General features: G+C 41.6%; 1 protein-coding gene across 1 annotated transcript in view; it reads left to right on the plus strand.

The window, feature by feature from the left end:
* The window catches only part of ANKRD55 (ankyrin repeat domain 55), a 103,000-nt gene that overhangs the window by 57,705 nt on the left and 28,491 nt on the right, over positions 1–16,804 (plus strand). The window contains exon 6 of the mRNA XM_003782753.1: positions 10,487–10,615. Coding sequence (XP_003782801.1) covers positions 10,487–10,615 — 129 coding nt within the window. The remainder of the gene's footprint in view (positions 1–10,486; positions 10,616–16,804) is intronic.

The following is a 16,804-nucleotide window of genomic DNA, read 5'->3' on the forward strand; positions in this document are numbered from 1 at the left end:
AAAAAAAAAAAAAAAACTAAATCTGTTGTAATTTTACCTTTTAACAATATATTACATGTAAATATAAAAGGTAAATATTGTACTTATGTGTGTGTGTGTGTTGTTGCTAGTGTAAGCCAATGAGAATGTGGAGATTGGACAATTAAGTTCCCAAACTTACCCCAGAAAAAGTGCTACTTCCTCATTGCTGAATATCACTGCAGTCACCTTCAAAGTACACCCCTTGGCCAATTGGGTTTTTTTGTTTGTTTTGTTTTTTATTTAGAGACAGAGTCTCACTTTATGGCCCTCAGTAGAGTGCTGTACTGTCACAGCTCACAGCAACCTCCAACTCCTGGGCTTAGGCGATTCTCCTGCCTCAGTCTCCCAAGTAGCTGGGACTACAGGCAACCAGCCACAACACCCAGCTATTTTTTTTGTTGTGGTTTATCCAGGGCTGGGTTTGAACCAGCCACCCTCAGTATATGGGGCCAGTGCCCTACCCACTGAGCCATAGGCGCCGCCCCCTTTGGGCACTTGGCGACCACAGTGATATTCAGCAATGAGGTATGTAACACATTTCTAAAATGAGTTTTCTCATTTAATTGCCAAACCTGGTAAATTTACCAGGTAAAGAGCTCTTATCATTAAGAAATAAGGGCAATTCTGAAACAGAAAGACACAGCCCGGGTTTTCCTTTTCATCTGTTGCTTTGGTGGAGTTCCTGTTTGGCGGCTTCATTTTTGAACAAGCAATCTCCTCTCTCTCCTTCTCTCAAGTCATTTCTCATTGAGCTCCAAGCATCACACAGCCGCCATTGCCATTGTATGTGTAAAACACAGACATACACACCTACATCTGCTAAATACCAGGAAGCAGAGGGCGAAGCCAAAGCAATGAGAGAAAGGGCGTGTTAGTGCCAGTTAGAAGCATTATGGTTTCCTAGTGCCTAGAGGAAAGAGTGAGGCATAGCCCTTCTATTTTAAGGAAATCATTTTTCAGGAAGAACTGAAGGAGTTCCAAGATCATCACAATAATAGTTAAAGATTAAAGAATCAATTAGTAGAAATCTAACATCATTAAAAGATATCTTCAATTGAAAACTGAAACTAGGGAATGGAGAAAGGAAAGGAAGAAAAAATTCAGTTTTTAAAGTCATTCTAGAACTGCTCCAGCAAAACAAAAAGTAACCCTGTTTTGTGACAGGGAGGTGAATATCACCAGGGAGAGGCCATCCTGATCTGAGTTTAGTGACTGAAAACAATTCTTTGAATTATTAGCTCCTACTTGTCTAAGTAACACATGAACATGTTTGATTTTTAAAAACTTAAGTATTTCAAATAATGCTAGGAAGTCCTTAATTGCTTTATCCCTGCTACCTTTGCACCCAGGTAATAGCTGTTTGATGCGTCTCTTTCCCAATCTTTTATATATATTCACAGGAACTATCAACTATTACATAAAATGGATCACTTGATAGGTTCTGCTACTTTGTTTTTCTAATTCAAGAATACATAGTAGAACTCTTGATACCTATAGACCTGACTTATTCCTTTTAATGGCATCACAGTATTCTGTACTATGAAAATACCTCATTTATTTAGTCATTTCCCTGTGGATACATATTTTGGTTGTCTCTAATTTTCCACCACCATAAATGGTCGTCTAAAGAGTATTTTTTGTACGAGCCTCGCTGAGTACTTTATACAAACATTTCTCTAGAGAATGGTTAAGTCGTATTTTTATTTTTAATACACGCTGCCTAATCATTCTCCCCAAGTGGCTGTATCAATTTATAGTTCCACCAGTTTTGTAAGTGGTGTTTTATTTTCTCCACTTGTTGCTGGATTTTCTTGATGCTATTTGAACTTCCTTGATTAGTGAGATTGAGCAGAGTTTCACAGATATAATAGTCTTTGTTTATATCTTCTTTCAGTAAGAAGATATAAAAAAGATATATCTTTTTTGTAAACTGGCCCGTTTACATCCTTTGTCCACAGATCTATTGAATTACTTGTCATTTTCTTGTTGAGTCATAATTTATTTTACATTTTGAACATAAATTGTTTGCTGTTGGGTTGTATTTTTTCACAGGCTGTTGCTTCTTTTAGAACTGTTCATAGTGCCTTTTCTTGTACAGAACTTTGAAAATAGGATATAATGAAAACGATCATTCTTGTCTGTTTCTTTTTGGTTTTGATGCTTTTTTTTAAGACCTTTCTTACCCCAAAGAGCTGAATTACATAATGCTAAGTTATCTTTTAGCTAGTTACAAAATTTTTTAAATATGTGGTTGCATTTCTGAACTCTTTGTTCTGTTGCAGTGATCTGTTCCTTTTTCCTGTTTCATTAACCACACAGCTTAATTATAAAGTGACTTGTTTAGAAGTCACTGGCCCTACAGAGTTTAACGCTGTGGGAAAGTGAGATGGGGTCAGATTGTCCTTTCTGCTTTTGTTCTTCAAATCAGGACCTGGGGGATTCATTGACAAAGAGGCTTGTCTACTGCAGCTACAGGGAGTTAAGAAGTTGCTGCACAACTGCATTCTAACCTCTCCTGCTCCCATTTAGCTTTGACAGGAAGCACACCCCACTAAGAGGGGCTGTGAGCTAACAGCATCTGAGAACTTTGAGTGAATTTTTCCAGAGAAGCACTGGTATGCATGGTATTTCGAATTTATTGTTGATTCTATTTTGAACACACATACTTATGTAAGTAGATTTTTGTGAACAGCCTGACAATCCAAACTTCAACTGTAACAGCACTATGAGAAATAAGCTGCAAAAGCAGATGTGAACTTTTGGACTTAATTCTTAACACCAATTCCACTTATTACATTCCTAAGATATTACCATAAGCAGCTATTGTGTGCTATAAAGGCAAAATCAGGAGAAACGTCTCTGACTCTAGAAATCTTTTAACAGCAAAAGCGAATTATTTTAAATGTACCAGAATGTTTATCTTAAAACTAAACACCTTTAAAAAATGGAGTAGGGTCACATCCCATAAATTTCTAGAGGCAAGCCATGTCTGTTTCATCTTTGTATCCCTAAGATTCTAGCTCAGTAATTTGCATAGAGTGAGGCTCCAAAAATTACAGAAAGAGAGAGAGGGGATTAAATTCAAGAAAAAATTGGGTTAATTTATTTTATGACTCTTTTTCCCTACATTTAGTTGATTCAACTTAGCTACTGAATTTATGTTCCAGGCTTGACGCCACACGACTTTGTTATTTCCAAAATCTACTCCCCAGAATATAAGATTTTTATGCTAGTAGAGGTTTCCATATGAAAAAATAAATGAATTTTATATCTTTTAGAAACTTCAAAAAATGTCCTATAGACTCTAGAGAAGGAGTCCTTATTCTTTTTTTTTTTTTTTAATATAGATTACTTTCATGTGTTGGCGAAGCCTAGGAACCCCTTCCTAGGAAAATATCTGAAACTACATAAAATAAAATAGATAGTTGACCATATCCCTACACTGATCACCTCCTTAAATGGAACTAATTTTCATAGACCGGACACACACCACATGTACATATCCATACTATAGACCTAGTCCCTTATCTTGACCACCTCCATATGTTGACCAGTTCCTTATAGTCCCTTGGATGGTCAACTTACAGAGGTTCTACTATATAGGATTAGAAAAGAAATCAATTACATTGAAATATAATTATCAAAGTATTTTATTTTATTTATTTATTTTTAATTTTTATTTATTCATTTTGAGACAGAATCTCACTCTGTTGCCTCAGGCTAGAGTTCTGTGGTGTCATAGCTCTTAGCAACCTCAAACTCTTGGGCTCAAGCCATCCTCTTGCCTCAGCCTCCCAAGCAGATGGGACTATAGGCACTCGCCACAGCATCCTGCTAGTTTTTCTATTTTTAGTAGAGATGAGGTCTCACTCTTGCTCAGGCTGGTCTCTAACTCCTGAGCTCAAGCAATCTGTCCACCTCAGCCTCCCAAAGTGCTAGAATTATAGGGGTTAGCCACCATGCCCTGCTGTATCAAAATATTTTAAAGAACAACTTTGTAATAGTAACATACAAGCTTTTTATTAATGCATTATGGGACCACTAACTACTACAGTATTGAACTAGTGATCCATGTAAATAATGCATGTAAATTTTGAGATAACTAATAACTAATGTGTAGGAAAGTATCTATAATTTATATTGCTGACAAAGTCACAGGTACTGTTAACAATACCATGAACAACATATTTGACTGTATTCATAACTGAAAAAGATGCCAAATTTCAATTAGAAGTTAGTAAAAATAAAGATGAAAATATTTTTCTGATGCAAGCTCACACAAATCCTTTTTTCTATCCATGGACAGAATCCCTACCCTAGCAGTAATTCTTAAAACAAACAAACAAACAAACAAACAAAAAACAGACCTTCCAAAAACTCATTGTTTTAAGAAATAAGTGGAATAATTATATATAGCTTCCTGTGATCTACTTGCAACAGAAAAATAGTTATTTTATTCATTTAACAAATATTTGTTAAATACTTACTATGTCTCATGTAGGCTTTATCCTTGCTGTAATAGGGTTCACTGTTTAGTGCAAGAGAATGTAAATGTTTTGCTTTATTGAAAAAAAAAACCCCAAAACTTAGGCCTTTATGCTAAAGATGCTTTTTAAAGTAAGTTTGTTCTTCTTAGAATTTGCTCCTAGATTTCCATGACCTAAGTTCACCTGCATTTTATTATTTTTCCTGTCCCCTTTAAATTATGAAAATCTTCATTCTTATGTCTTTTTTTTATGTCAGACATATTATCCTTAAAATTACCAGAGGAAGAAAGTGAGAGATTTTTTAAAAATGTCATTATTAGCAGCCATTCCCAGTGTTCTAAAATCCAATTGCAAATTAGTTTTGATCTTCACTTATAAACTTTAGCTATTGTGATGTTAGGTGTTTATTGATCTGGATTAGGAAACTCCAAAGTAAGGACAATTAATTAATTTACTAAGCTTTCTGATCTGTAGGATTTTTTCAAATATAAGTAAAAGAAAATGGCTTTCATTATTGGACTTATAACCATCTAGTTTTAAAAATTAGAAATACTTTTAAAGTTCATCATTTATTCAATTTTTTGTCTAAGGAAGACCTATATAACTTTCGTGGGGCATAGTCATATGTGATTGGGGGATTAATAGTATGTGAATTTCAAAATGTCAACCAGAGCTAAAGTGGACTTTTGTGAAACTCTAGATCCTTCAAAGGATCTAGAATTGTTTTGCTGACTCTGAGCCACCTGCGGTACCCCTGTCTCTGCCCCACCCATGCCCCAAGAACAAGGGGTGCACCTTGCACCCAGCCATATCAACGTTTGTCTCTCAGTCCCTTCAGCGTCACCTACGGCCATCTAAAAGTGCAGTTCTGAAACATGAAACCTGCTAAGCACTAAATCAGATTTCTGATTCAAAAACACAAAAAGTTACAGTGGTTTTGATGAAAAAAAAGAAAGAACAAGGTTCTGAGAAGCTGGTAGGACTCGCAAGCCCTTAACTGAAACTACGGTGGCAGAGTTCAGGGTGCAAGATTACTCATCTGCACCAGAGCACTGTTCTGAAGCAAGCCTACTGCGTCCCTGACAGTGAGAACATGCATTTTGGCCTATTAGTGACCTGAAAATGGATCCTAAGTCAACCAAAACAGACATTTCCCTTCAAAATATTCTGGAGAATGTATCTTCTTAACTGAATGTTCAGCATATTACTCTTTTTGTTGTTACTGCTGCTGTTGTTGTTGTTTTGGGGTTCTTTTGTTTTCTTAGAGAGAGAATCTTGTTTAGAAAGTTACTCTTCACTCTTTGAACCAAAACTTTTTGTTTTTCAAGAGTGGAATTCCATTATCACCAGGGCCATCTGGGTGTTTGTTGCAACTTGTCTGCTAGCAACTCCTACATTTTCAGTTCCCGGATGCTTGGAAGGCTCAAGTGAGCCCTCAGTGAAATCCAAGGAGTAAATAGCTGGTAGGAAAGGAAGGTCTTCACAGTTTGGAGGCAGATGGATGTCTTGCATCCAACAGACTCTGAGTTGGTATTCCCCATGAGTCCAAGGGATCTTGGATGAGCTGCAATTCACTAATTAGTTCTCCCAGTCAGCATTTCTTAAATACACCGTGTAAGCATGCTGCAGCATCTGCCTTTCTGCGGAGCACAGCCTATTGCCAAGCCTGAGGTCTGCCCCATACGCGGTCATCAGAATCTTAACATAACCCAACTACAATGTGTCCAGGTTCAACAGAAGCTGAAGAAAGGAGAAGGAAGCACTTGTAGGAAAATGTTCCTTAAAAAGAGGTATTATGCAATACCAACCACTGCCCTTGAGCTGATTTTGAAAGTTTTGGTTTTCATGTTATTAGCTCTAAGAAGATTTATTTTTATTTCTCTTTAGCCTAGCTGAAAAAAAACCAAGAGGAAATCTGTTTTAACTTGACTGGATGTTCACACCCATTTATATTATAAAAGTCTAACAATACAGTTCAGTAGAACCTCCACATTTGACCACCTCCTTAAGTTGACCTAATTTTCTTAGACTAGACATGCACCACATGTATGTATCAGTACAGTACGTCTAGTTCCTCACTGATCACCTCTGCATGTTGACCAGTTAGTTATAGTCCCTTGGGAGGTCAACTTTCAGAGGTTCTGCTATAATTGAAATCTTTATTTGGGGCTACTCAGAGGCTTGCCAGTTATTTCTAAGGGCATTCTCAAATTTCAGGGTTGGAGTAGACTGGGGGGGAGGATGAATATACTGTATATTTTATATCTTACAAAAATGTTAATAGTATTTTCCAGTTGCACTTTTAAGAGTAGACTAGAGGCAACGTCAAATGAAGCAAATAATATTCAGGGTCTGGCAGAAGTAATGCCTTTTTGAGCTCAAGTGTGACATCGTTATGTTACAGACTTACATGCACAGATAACCCCTCTTTTTCCTGAGCTGGTAAACCGTATCAATCTTTTATTATAAAAGAATAAGTGGGTAATTTTGTAACATATCAATCTCACACTCAGGTCCTAAAGGTTGTTACTCTGCCGGACCCTGCAGAGTGGCAACCCTTAACACTAGTGAGAACAACTAGTTTTTTAAAAAGTGAGATTACCTTAAGAACAGGTAAAATCACAAAAGAGAAGAATTTTTAGCATCTGAGCTCATTTCAACAATGAACGTTTACCAGCATGGTATGTGAAAAGAGCATCTTTTTCTCCAGCCTCAGAGAAACCTGGATTTGAATCCCAGCTCTACCCCGTGCTCAGTCAATGGCCTTAGGCACGTTACTTAACCTGTTTGTGTTTCAGTTTCCTCGCCTATAAAATGGGCCTAAAAATACCAACCCCAGGGGATCATTGCACAGATTCAATGAGATGTATGGAATGCTCCTGGCACCAAGTAGGTGTATGAAAACTAATGTTCCTCCCACCCCACTCCTTTACCAAAATATGCAAGAGTTGGATTTTCAGTGTGGGAAGGGGGATATTGTTTTAAGAGATAACTCATCTTTGTTGTTGTTTTGTTTTTTTGTTTTTGAGACAGAGCCTCAAGCTGTCCCCCTGGATAGAAGGCCATTGCTTCACTGCTCACAGCAATCTCCAACTCCAGGGCTCAAGCGAGTCTCCTGCCTCAGCCTCCCAAGTAGCTGGGACCACAGGCGCCCACCACAATACCTGGCTATTTTTTTTTTGGTTGCAACCATTATTGTTGTTTGGCGGGCCCGGGCTAGATTCAAACTCGCCACCTTAGGTGTATGTGGCTAGCACCTTAGCCACTTGAGCCACAGGCACCGAGCCTGTTGTTTTGTTTTGAGGGATCCTTTTTGTTGGTTTTGAGACATTCTCATTCTGTTGCCCCAGGCTAGAGTGTACAGTAAACCTCAAACTCCTGGGTTCAAGTGATCCTCCTGCTTCAGTTTCCCAAGTAACTGAGACTATAGCTGCCTGCCAAAATGCCTGGCTAATTTTTCTGTTTTTAGTAGAGACAGTGTCTCTCCTGTCTCAACCTCCCAGAGTGCTAGGATTACAGTCGTGAGCCACCATGCCCAGATAAGAGAATAACTCATAAAGCCTAGCAATTGTGTTTAGGAGACAAGAACTAACATCGCACAGCTATAGTTTAATTCACAACCACATTTTCACACTGAATTCTCACATCACTAAATCACAGTGGCACAATCATAGCTGACTTTAACCTCAAACTCCTGAGTTTAAGCAGCCCTCCTCCTGGAGCCTTCTGAGTAGCTGGGACTACAGGCATGAACCATCATGCCCAGCCTCTTATGTTCAAATTTCTGAACCCAGTGGGCCCAATTAAAAATGAAGAGAGTTCATTTATAGACACTGAGCTATTTTGAATTCCAAGTAAATATTCAGCTATTGGAATGAGAATAAAAAGCTCCTCTGCTTTTGGACCAGCATTTTTCCCGTATGAAACCAATTTCTTGAAATACTTTCAAGAGTATCTCTGGAGGCTCCCCTATTACATGACACTTGAAACGTAAATGCAGACCATAATTTAAGGATTTAAAATATGGAGCTGGTTAAGGGAATTTAACATGCTAATCCCAGTGCCCCACAAACCTCAAACCCTAGATTCAGTTCTGTACTCTCCCGAAGACTCGGAAATTCCTCTGAAGCTCAGCTTCCTCTTCTATACAATGAAAAGGACTGTCCCACCTCCCAGAGCTGACTCCTGCTATAGCAAACAACTCAGGATCTCAGCGGCCTGCACAATGAAAGCTTAGTTCTTGCTTACATCATGGCCCAGTGCTGGCTGGCAGGGTGGACCTGTTCTCTCACATCAATCAGGGACCCAGGCTTTTCCATCACATGGTTCTAGCATGTTTTAAAGCCTTGTCCTCCTCTGCATTCAGTTGTCATCTGAAGAAAGAAAGAAGGTATGGAGACCATGTTTCCTAGGCCAGGCCTGGAAAGGGGTTTCCATATCTTCTGTCCACATTCCAAATGGTCAGGATTCAGCCTTGTGGCTGTCCCTATCTGCAGGGAGACTGGGGAGTTAGGCTGACTGTGTGCCCTGGAGGAAGTAGGAACAGAGTTGGGTGCAAATGAAATAGATTTCACCATAGTACTTACTCCAGAAGGTTGTTTGGAGGATTAAGTGAGATAATACATATAAGAACTCACAAAGATCTCAGGACCAATAGATACAGTAGACCCTCTATAGTTGACAGCCCTCCCACTTTGACCACCTCCTATGTTGACCTAATTTTCATAGATCAGACAGGTGCATGTCCGTATCAGTACTGTAGGCCTAGATCCTTATGTTGACCAGCTCTGTATGTCAGCCAGTTTGTTACAGTCTGTTCTGCTGTTTTAGCACTGGGCCATTATGACCTTCTGACTAGACTGAGGCCCATTTCGTCCACTCAGTGCATCCTGGAAGGAGCCGAGGAGGACAAGGTGGTGTCTCCTATCTTCATGTTATCTTTAGGGATGACTTCAGAGAAGCTTCAAAGCTGCCCACACCCACCACCCCCTTTACTAGGCATCTTTATCTCAATTCATTTTAGATACAGCTCACGTAATTGAGATGAGTGGGCAAGGAGTAGAGAGACAGTCCTTTCATAGTCTGTACTCCCAGATCATACCGATTCTTTCTGGCTACCATTTCTCAGCAGAAGCTCATTTGCCATTAGATTATACCTAAACCATATGACCTTGAACTCTGACAGCTGGAATTCACCATATTGACTCCTCCCACTCTGTCCTCCACTCTGCTGCAGAGTAACTTCTAAACAGTAACTTCTTCTGATCATGCCATCGCCTGCTTCAAATCCTTCACTGTCTCTCCACTGAATTTAGAATAAATTCCAAATGCCTCATGCAGGGTCGGTATCGCCCACCCTACCCTCCCCAGAGCAGCCCCTTCCACCTCTCCAATGCGTCTCACATCTCTCTCCTCTCCTGCCTCAACCATTCATTTGCTCAACAGCTATTTCTCCAGCCCCCGTTCTAGGCACTTGAAATAGCAGTTGGACAGAGGACATCCCAGTCCCTGCGGTGGGGACTGCATTCTGGTGCGACACCTTCACAGGGCCTTCCTTTGACACACTCTCCGCCTCTGAGGCTTGGTGCCAGCTGTCCCCTTCCCCACCTCTTCTCACAGAGGCCTTAGTTTCCTCCCTCACAGCATCCTGTGTGTGTTTTCACAGCATTTATCAACCTGGAAAGTCACTTGGCTTTTTCATGTGCCTTTCTTGTCTGTCTTCCTTTACCACAACGCAGTGTTCATGTGGGTAGATCTTGTTTATCTCATTCACTTTGGTATTCTCACGACCTGTTCACCTGGTGCAAAGCAGAACCTCAATAAATATCTGTTGAACAGGTGGATTAACAAATGGGTGAACTAGCGGGCAGCCACCAAGGCATCTGGGGACGGCCCCCAGGCCTGGGGGAAAGTGTGAGCTCCACTTTCCTTCCTGACAGCCAGAGCTCACCTCTGCCCCTCTGATTGTCGTTTCACAGGGAATGACCCCACTCCACTGGGCGGCTTTCCACAACCAGCCTCAACACACACAAATGCTGTTGAAGAAGGGTGCAGACCCCACCCTTGTGGATAAAGACTTTAAAACGGCTCTGCATTGGGCAGTGCAGGTGAGAAACTGGCTGGTGACTGGGCTTGAGCTTACAGAGCGGAAAGCAATGTTAACGATTTCCTCAGTGTGTCAAATTTGAAAGATGCAGGTGTTGGCGCCGTCCCTTGTGGAGAAGATGCAGAGGGAAAGTAGTCATAGACTATCACGGGGAGCCTGCCTTGGCTACGCCTCCCTCCCCACCTCCCTCCCTCCAGCTCTCTCTCTCCCTCTGATACACACACACACACACACACACACACACACACACGCCCTCTTGCTCTCCCGACATTCGCTACTGGCTTACTGCATCGCAGCGTAAACTTCAGAATAATCCCTACCTGTCATTGAACGATCACTCTGACTCTCTTCTTCCTTCCAATCCCCCCAGCCCGTTCATTCCAGGTAATCCTGAATTCTATGCTGGACAGTGAAAACAATGGCTCATAGCCCCGTGTCACTGTCACATAGGGGGTCTGTAACAGTGTACACAACCAACGAAATCACAACAGGCCCACAGAATCTACTGCCCAAAGAGGGTAAAGCCGAGGAGAAAGAGCTAATAGCTGGCATGTGCCGAGGGCTTTCCACCTTCCAGGGGAATGATTAGCTGAAAGTCATCTGCTCCTTCCTTCAAAGACAGCAGAGAGGGCCTCCTTGCCACACGCGTGCTAGCCCCTCTGTCTGTGATGCCCGAGCACAGATCCCCATGGCTGATTTCTGTCAGCTCACGAGGGCCCCTTTGTGAGATGCTGCCAGGACCCTCCTGTGAGAATGGTTTCAGCTGCCCTGGCCATGGTTTCACTCAGCATTTTCATGTGTCAAGCACAGCAGAGGTGGGCACCTGGGACTTTCAGGGTTGACACATGTGCCTGATGTAAGGGGAAAACAAAAGTGATCTGGAAACTGCTGTTCGTGTCCCTCCAACCTTGGCTTCCGTTACTCTGCAGCAGGGCCAGCCCTGGACAAAACTGCCAAGTGAGCAAAGCTTGTTTTTGTCATCTCCACCGCCCTTAGCACTCTCCTGCATACTTTCAGTACCTAATTACCCGCCCTACCCCCTCACTGCCAGTCTCTGCCCAGGGCCCATCCCCCAGGGGCCGGCCTCTGGATAGCCAGGCGTCACTATTGCCGCAGTGGCCCTGGAGGAACCAGTCTGGGCTCCCACAACGCATCCATGTGCTGGTTCTTAGCTGAGTTGAATGTTGCATCAGAATTAAGCACTTCCTGTATATTTACCCTCAACACCCCTGGGTGCTGTTCCCTAGATCTGGGACATATGCTCATTTTCAGACTCTCCCCAGGTATATCCCACCGGCATACCCCACTGGCATACCTCTGCTGGTCCCTCCTACTTTACCCCAGCCCCAGTTTAGAGCTGCTGCCCTAGACCCTGACCTTGCAATGGCATCACCAGCTGCATTTGCAAAATGACAGGTTCCCAGACCCTTCTCTAGACCTCCTGAGGTGGGCACTTTTGAAATAGAAACCCCTCTTCTTATCCTCCATGAGTCAGTTTGGCAAAATCACGAGGACCACATACTTAGCTCAGAAGATTTGAGTTTGCATTGATAGACCTGGGTTTGATCTGAAGCAAGTCACCAACACGTGTGTGGCTAACTGCTAAGTGCATTAGGGGTGTGGATGAGACCATGAACCTGACAGTGATACGTCATGTACTGTGAAATGGAGGGGAGGATCGTTTTTACTATGGTTCCTGATTTCTTACCTGAAAACTTTTCATACCCATGCCTTCATATTCTCTCTCTATTAAATGATATAACTTTTAACCCACTACATTGATTTCTGACCTGCCTGCACGATGGAATGATCTGAAAAGCCTTTAAACAATACTATTACCCGGACCCCAATTCTCATTCAGTTGTTCTGAAGTGGAGGCAAGCTCATCAATATTTTTTAAAGTTTCCTCCTTTCCCAAGGAAAATTATAATGTGCAGCCAGGGTTGAGAACCACCAGGATAAAGGAATTTCTATCAATGGGTGCTAATACCTTCCCTAGGACTGGAGATATTTGCATTTTGACTGTGATTGTACAAACATTACACCTCACTCATTTACTTCCTCAACCACTTAATAAGTATTTCTTGAGCATCTACTGTGTGTCTCATATTGGAGGTAAAAAGATTAACGAGACTGGTGCCTTCTAACGCCCCTCCACTGTGTGCAGCATTGCCTGCGTGCCATGTAAGCATGTTCGCTTTTATTTTTCTGAGGAAAGAAATGTTCTTCAGTTCCTCAGTGAGAATCAGTGACTACCCACAAAGGTTAAGAATCCCAGCTTCGGGGGAACTGTGCACCCTCTCCCTTCTCTGTGGTTAGCTGGAAAATTCAGAAGTGGTACTTTCTGCCATTTACACTGCAAAGAGGGGGGTAATTCCAAATGTCAGCCCAAGTCATTATTACACTTGCCGGCTTTGGCCTCCTTGTTCATTTATAACACAGCGGGGCATTGTGCTCCTTTTAGAGTTTTTCCATATGAATGAGTCTATTTCCCATTGTCATTTATTCCCTTTGCCGAATTTCCTGCTTTTCCCTCCAAATACAATGAGATCACATTTAAAGCTGTAGTACCTTGAAATAGTAAGGACTTTGTTTTTTCATTTAAATAACCAAAGCAGTAAAGACTCAAAACACCAGGCCTATGAAATAAATTAAGTTGGACTTCTGCACCCATGTCTGTCCCTGGGTACCTGGTGGTCTCCTTCACTGGGTCCATTGCCCTCTTTCACCCTCCCCGAACTGCCCAGGAGACCCCCTACTTGGCTATCTCTGGGCTAACACTAAGCAGAGCCCCCTATCTCCAGCACTGTCTCCCCAGATGGGCCTCCCAGACCTTGAGAGGCATGTTCTTGCCTGTGATGACATTAGCTTTGTCCCCAGTCTACATGAGTATCTCTCAGACCAGGCTGTCTTTCACTGCTCAGCCCTGCAGACATTTAGTCTTCAATCCTTTTTTTCACTCTCTCTTCCTCAGAGAGCTCTTTGGTTTCTGTAACCTCAACTACCACATATGATTCAAAAGATTCTCATCTCAATAACTCCAGTTCTGACCTCTCTCTTGAACTCTAGATACACATTTGGGCATCTCCCCACAGTTGCCCACAGACACGTGTAACCCAGCGTGTTCAAACTGAATCCATGGTCTTCCTTCCCATCACATCCCCATCCTCCAGCAGCCCAAGCCAAGAAGAGCTTCGTGTGGTCCGTGAGCACTGCTTTCTTGGAACCCATCACGGCCAGTTGCCTATCAAGACCTCTCAGTCCTACCTCCTGATCCATAATCTCTGTCCCCCACCTTTTATCCCCACTGTCCAGGTCAAGGGCTCAGCAAGGGACAGATGGCATACTCAGATGGGGGTGATGGAGGAGAGTTTCATAAAGAGGCTGTTTGTCACACAAGCTTGGGTCTAGCAACCAAACTGTGACCTGGCAGGAAGAGAACTATGGGATGAACACCCCACTCCCTCTTTCCTCCTATGTCACCCTTCTGTCGGTGCCACCCACATGCCAAACCCAACAAGAAGCCAAAGGGCAAGAGAGCCCATTTGATGCAGTCTGCACAATGCTGAGAAATGGAAGGCAGGAGGGAAAAAGATGGGGGTAACCTGGCAGAGCGAACGAAAGGCAATGAAATGCATCTCCTATTACTTCAGTACCTCTTCCCTCAAGCTTGCACCATCTCGCACCTGAACAGTTGTAGTAGTGATTCTCATACTCTCAGTCCTTCCCTTGTCCAGTCTATTCCTACAGCACTTTTCCCATGAATCACAATGACACGTACCAACATAGCTGCTATGCCAGAACAACGGCCGTCACTGTTGCTCAGAAACCTCCACTGAGTTCAATCTTGTTGTAAGGAACAAATTCCTTAGGCTAGTAATGCCTGCTGTGAGCAACCATTTTCTGCCCTTGACCTTTCCCCTCCAGCCCATGTAGCCTTTGCTCCAATGACCCTGGCATATTAGTAATCCCCTTGATACACCACAGAGTCTCTTCCCATCTCCCCCTTGCTCTTCCATTTGTATGAAATCTTTCTTTCTGCCCTCCCTGCATCATCCCTTCCGCCTACAGAATTTCTGCTTATTCTTTCTTATTCCTCAAAGCCCACCTAAATGTCACTTGCTCTGTTGAGCTCCCTTTCAGGACTGTTCCCTCCATGTCACTGCTAGGACTTGTGTTGCAGTTAGTGGCGTGTGTGTAAGGGTAAGGTACCTTATTCATCTAAATGCCTCTCAGCACCCAAAACAGAGCTTTGTGAATCTTAGGTCCCCAAATAGATGTTCGCTGAATTCAGTCCAATAAATTTATTCATCTCAAGCCAATGGGGTTAATGGTTTATTGGGTTCTCCCTGTGGAAAAAAATGTTTTATTTAAAGACTTTATTTTTTTAGAGAAGTTTTAGGTTCTCTACAAAATTAAGGTGAAAGTACAGAGATATCTCATATACTCCCTTCCCCCACATGCATGGTCTCCCCCATATTAACATTCAGTACAGTGGATGAACCTACCTTGACACATCCTTATCAACTAAAGTCCATACTTTACATGAGGGTTCACTCTTAGTGTTGTATGTGCTGTGGGTTTGGACAAAGTATAACAGCACATACCCATCATTATAGTATCACAAAGTAGTTTCACTGCTGGGAAAACCCTCTGTGCTCCACTTGTTCTTCCCATCCTCCCCTAAGCCCTGGAAACCACTCATCTTTTTACTGTCTCCATAGTTTTACCTTTTCCAGGTTGTCATGGTTGGACTCATACAGTAAGGAGTCTGCTCAGACTGGCTTCTTTCACTTAGAATCTACATTTACACTTCCTCCAGGTCTTGTCATGGCTTATAGCTCATTTCCATTCAGTGCTGAACAATATCCCATTGTATAGATATGTCAGTTTATTTATCCACCTTGGTCATGCTTCTACCTACTGAAGGACATATTAGTTACTCCCAGCTTATGGCAATTATGAATAAAGCTGCTATAAACATCTGTGTGCAGGTTTTTGTGTGAACATAACTTTTTAACTGCTTTGCCTATAAGCCAAGGAGCATGATGGCTGGATCATATGGAAAGAGTATATTTAGGTTTGTAAGAAACCATCATCAAACTGTTTCTGTTTTTCAAAGTGGCTGTGGCATTTTCTGTTCCCACCAGTAATAAGTGAGAGTCCCTGCCTTTGCCCAACCCCAGCATTTGGGGTTCTGAGTGTTCTGGACTTCATCCATTCTAATAGGTATGTCGTATCTCGCTGTTGTTTTAATTTGTATTTTTCTGATGATATATGGTGTGGAGAATCTTTACATATGCTTATTGAGCTGTCTGTATATCTTCTTTGGTGAGGAATCTATTAAGGCCTGTGGCCCATTTTTTAATCAGATTGTTTCCTTGTTTCCTTGCTGTTGAGTTTTAAGAGTTCTGTGCACATTTTGGATAATAGTCACTTATCAGATGTCTGTTTTGCAAATATTTTCTTCTAGTTTGTGGCTTGTCTTTTCATTCTTTTGATAGTGTCTCTCACAAACCAGAAGTTTTTTTATTTTAATGAATCCAGTTTATCAATTCTTTCTTTCATGGATCATGAATCTGTGTCTAAAAGTCACCTACACAGTCATTGCCAGACCCAAAGTCGTCCAGAGTTTCTCCTGTTTTTTTCCCAGAAGGTTTATAATTTTGTTTTACATCTATACATCTATGATCCATTTTGAATCAATTTTTGTGAAAGGCTTAATGTTGGTGCCTAGGTTCCTACTTTTGTGTGTAGCAGTCCAGTTGTTCTAGCACTATTTGTTGTAGTGACCATCTTTTCTCCAGTGTATTGCCTTTACTCTTTTGTCAAAGATCTGTTGACTATATTTATGTGGGCTTATTTCTAGGCTGTCTATTCTGTTGCATTGATCCCTTGTCTATTCTTTTGACAACATCACAGTCTTTATTACTATAGCTTTATATCGAGTCTTAAAGTTAATCCATCCAACAACTTTGTTTTTCTCCAATATTTTCTCCTATGTTGTGTTGACTATTGTAGGTATTTTGCCTTTCTACATAAACTTTAGAACCAGTTTATTGATATCTACAAAAAACTTCCTGATATTTTGATGGAGATTCCGTTGACTCTATAGATGAAGTTGGAAGAACCAATAATATTAAATTTTTCTAATCATATTCATGTCAGTTTTTTTTTTTTTTTTTTTTTT

This window comes from Otolemur garnettii, unplaced genomic scaffold, assembly GCF_000181295.1.
Source record: "Otolemur garnettii isolate 467f Iridium unplaced genomic scaffold, OtoGar3 scaffold00005, whole genome shotgun sequence".
NCBI classification, from domain to species: domain Eukaryota; kingdom Metazoa; phylum Chordata; class Mammalia; order Primates; family Galagidae; genus Otolemur; species Otolemur garnettii.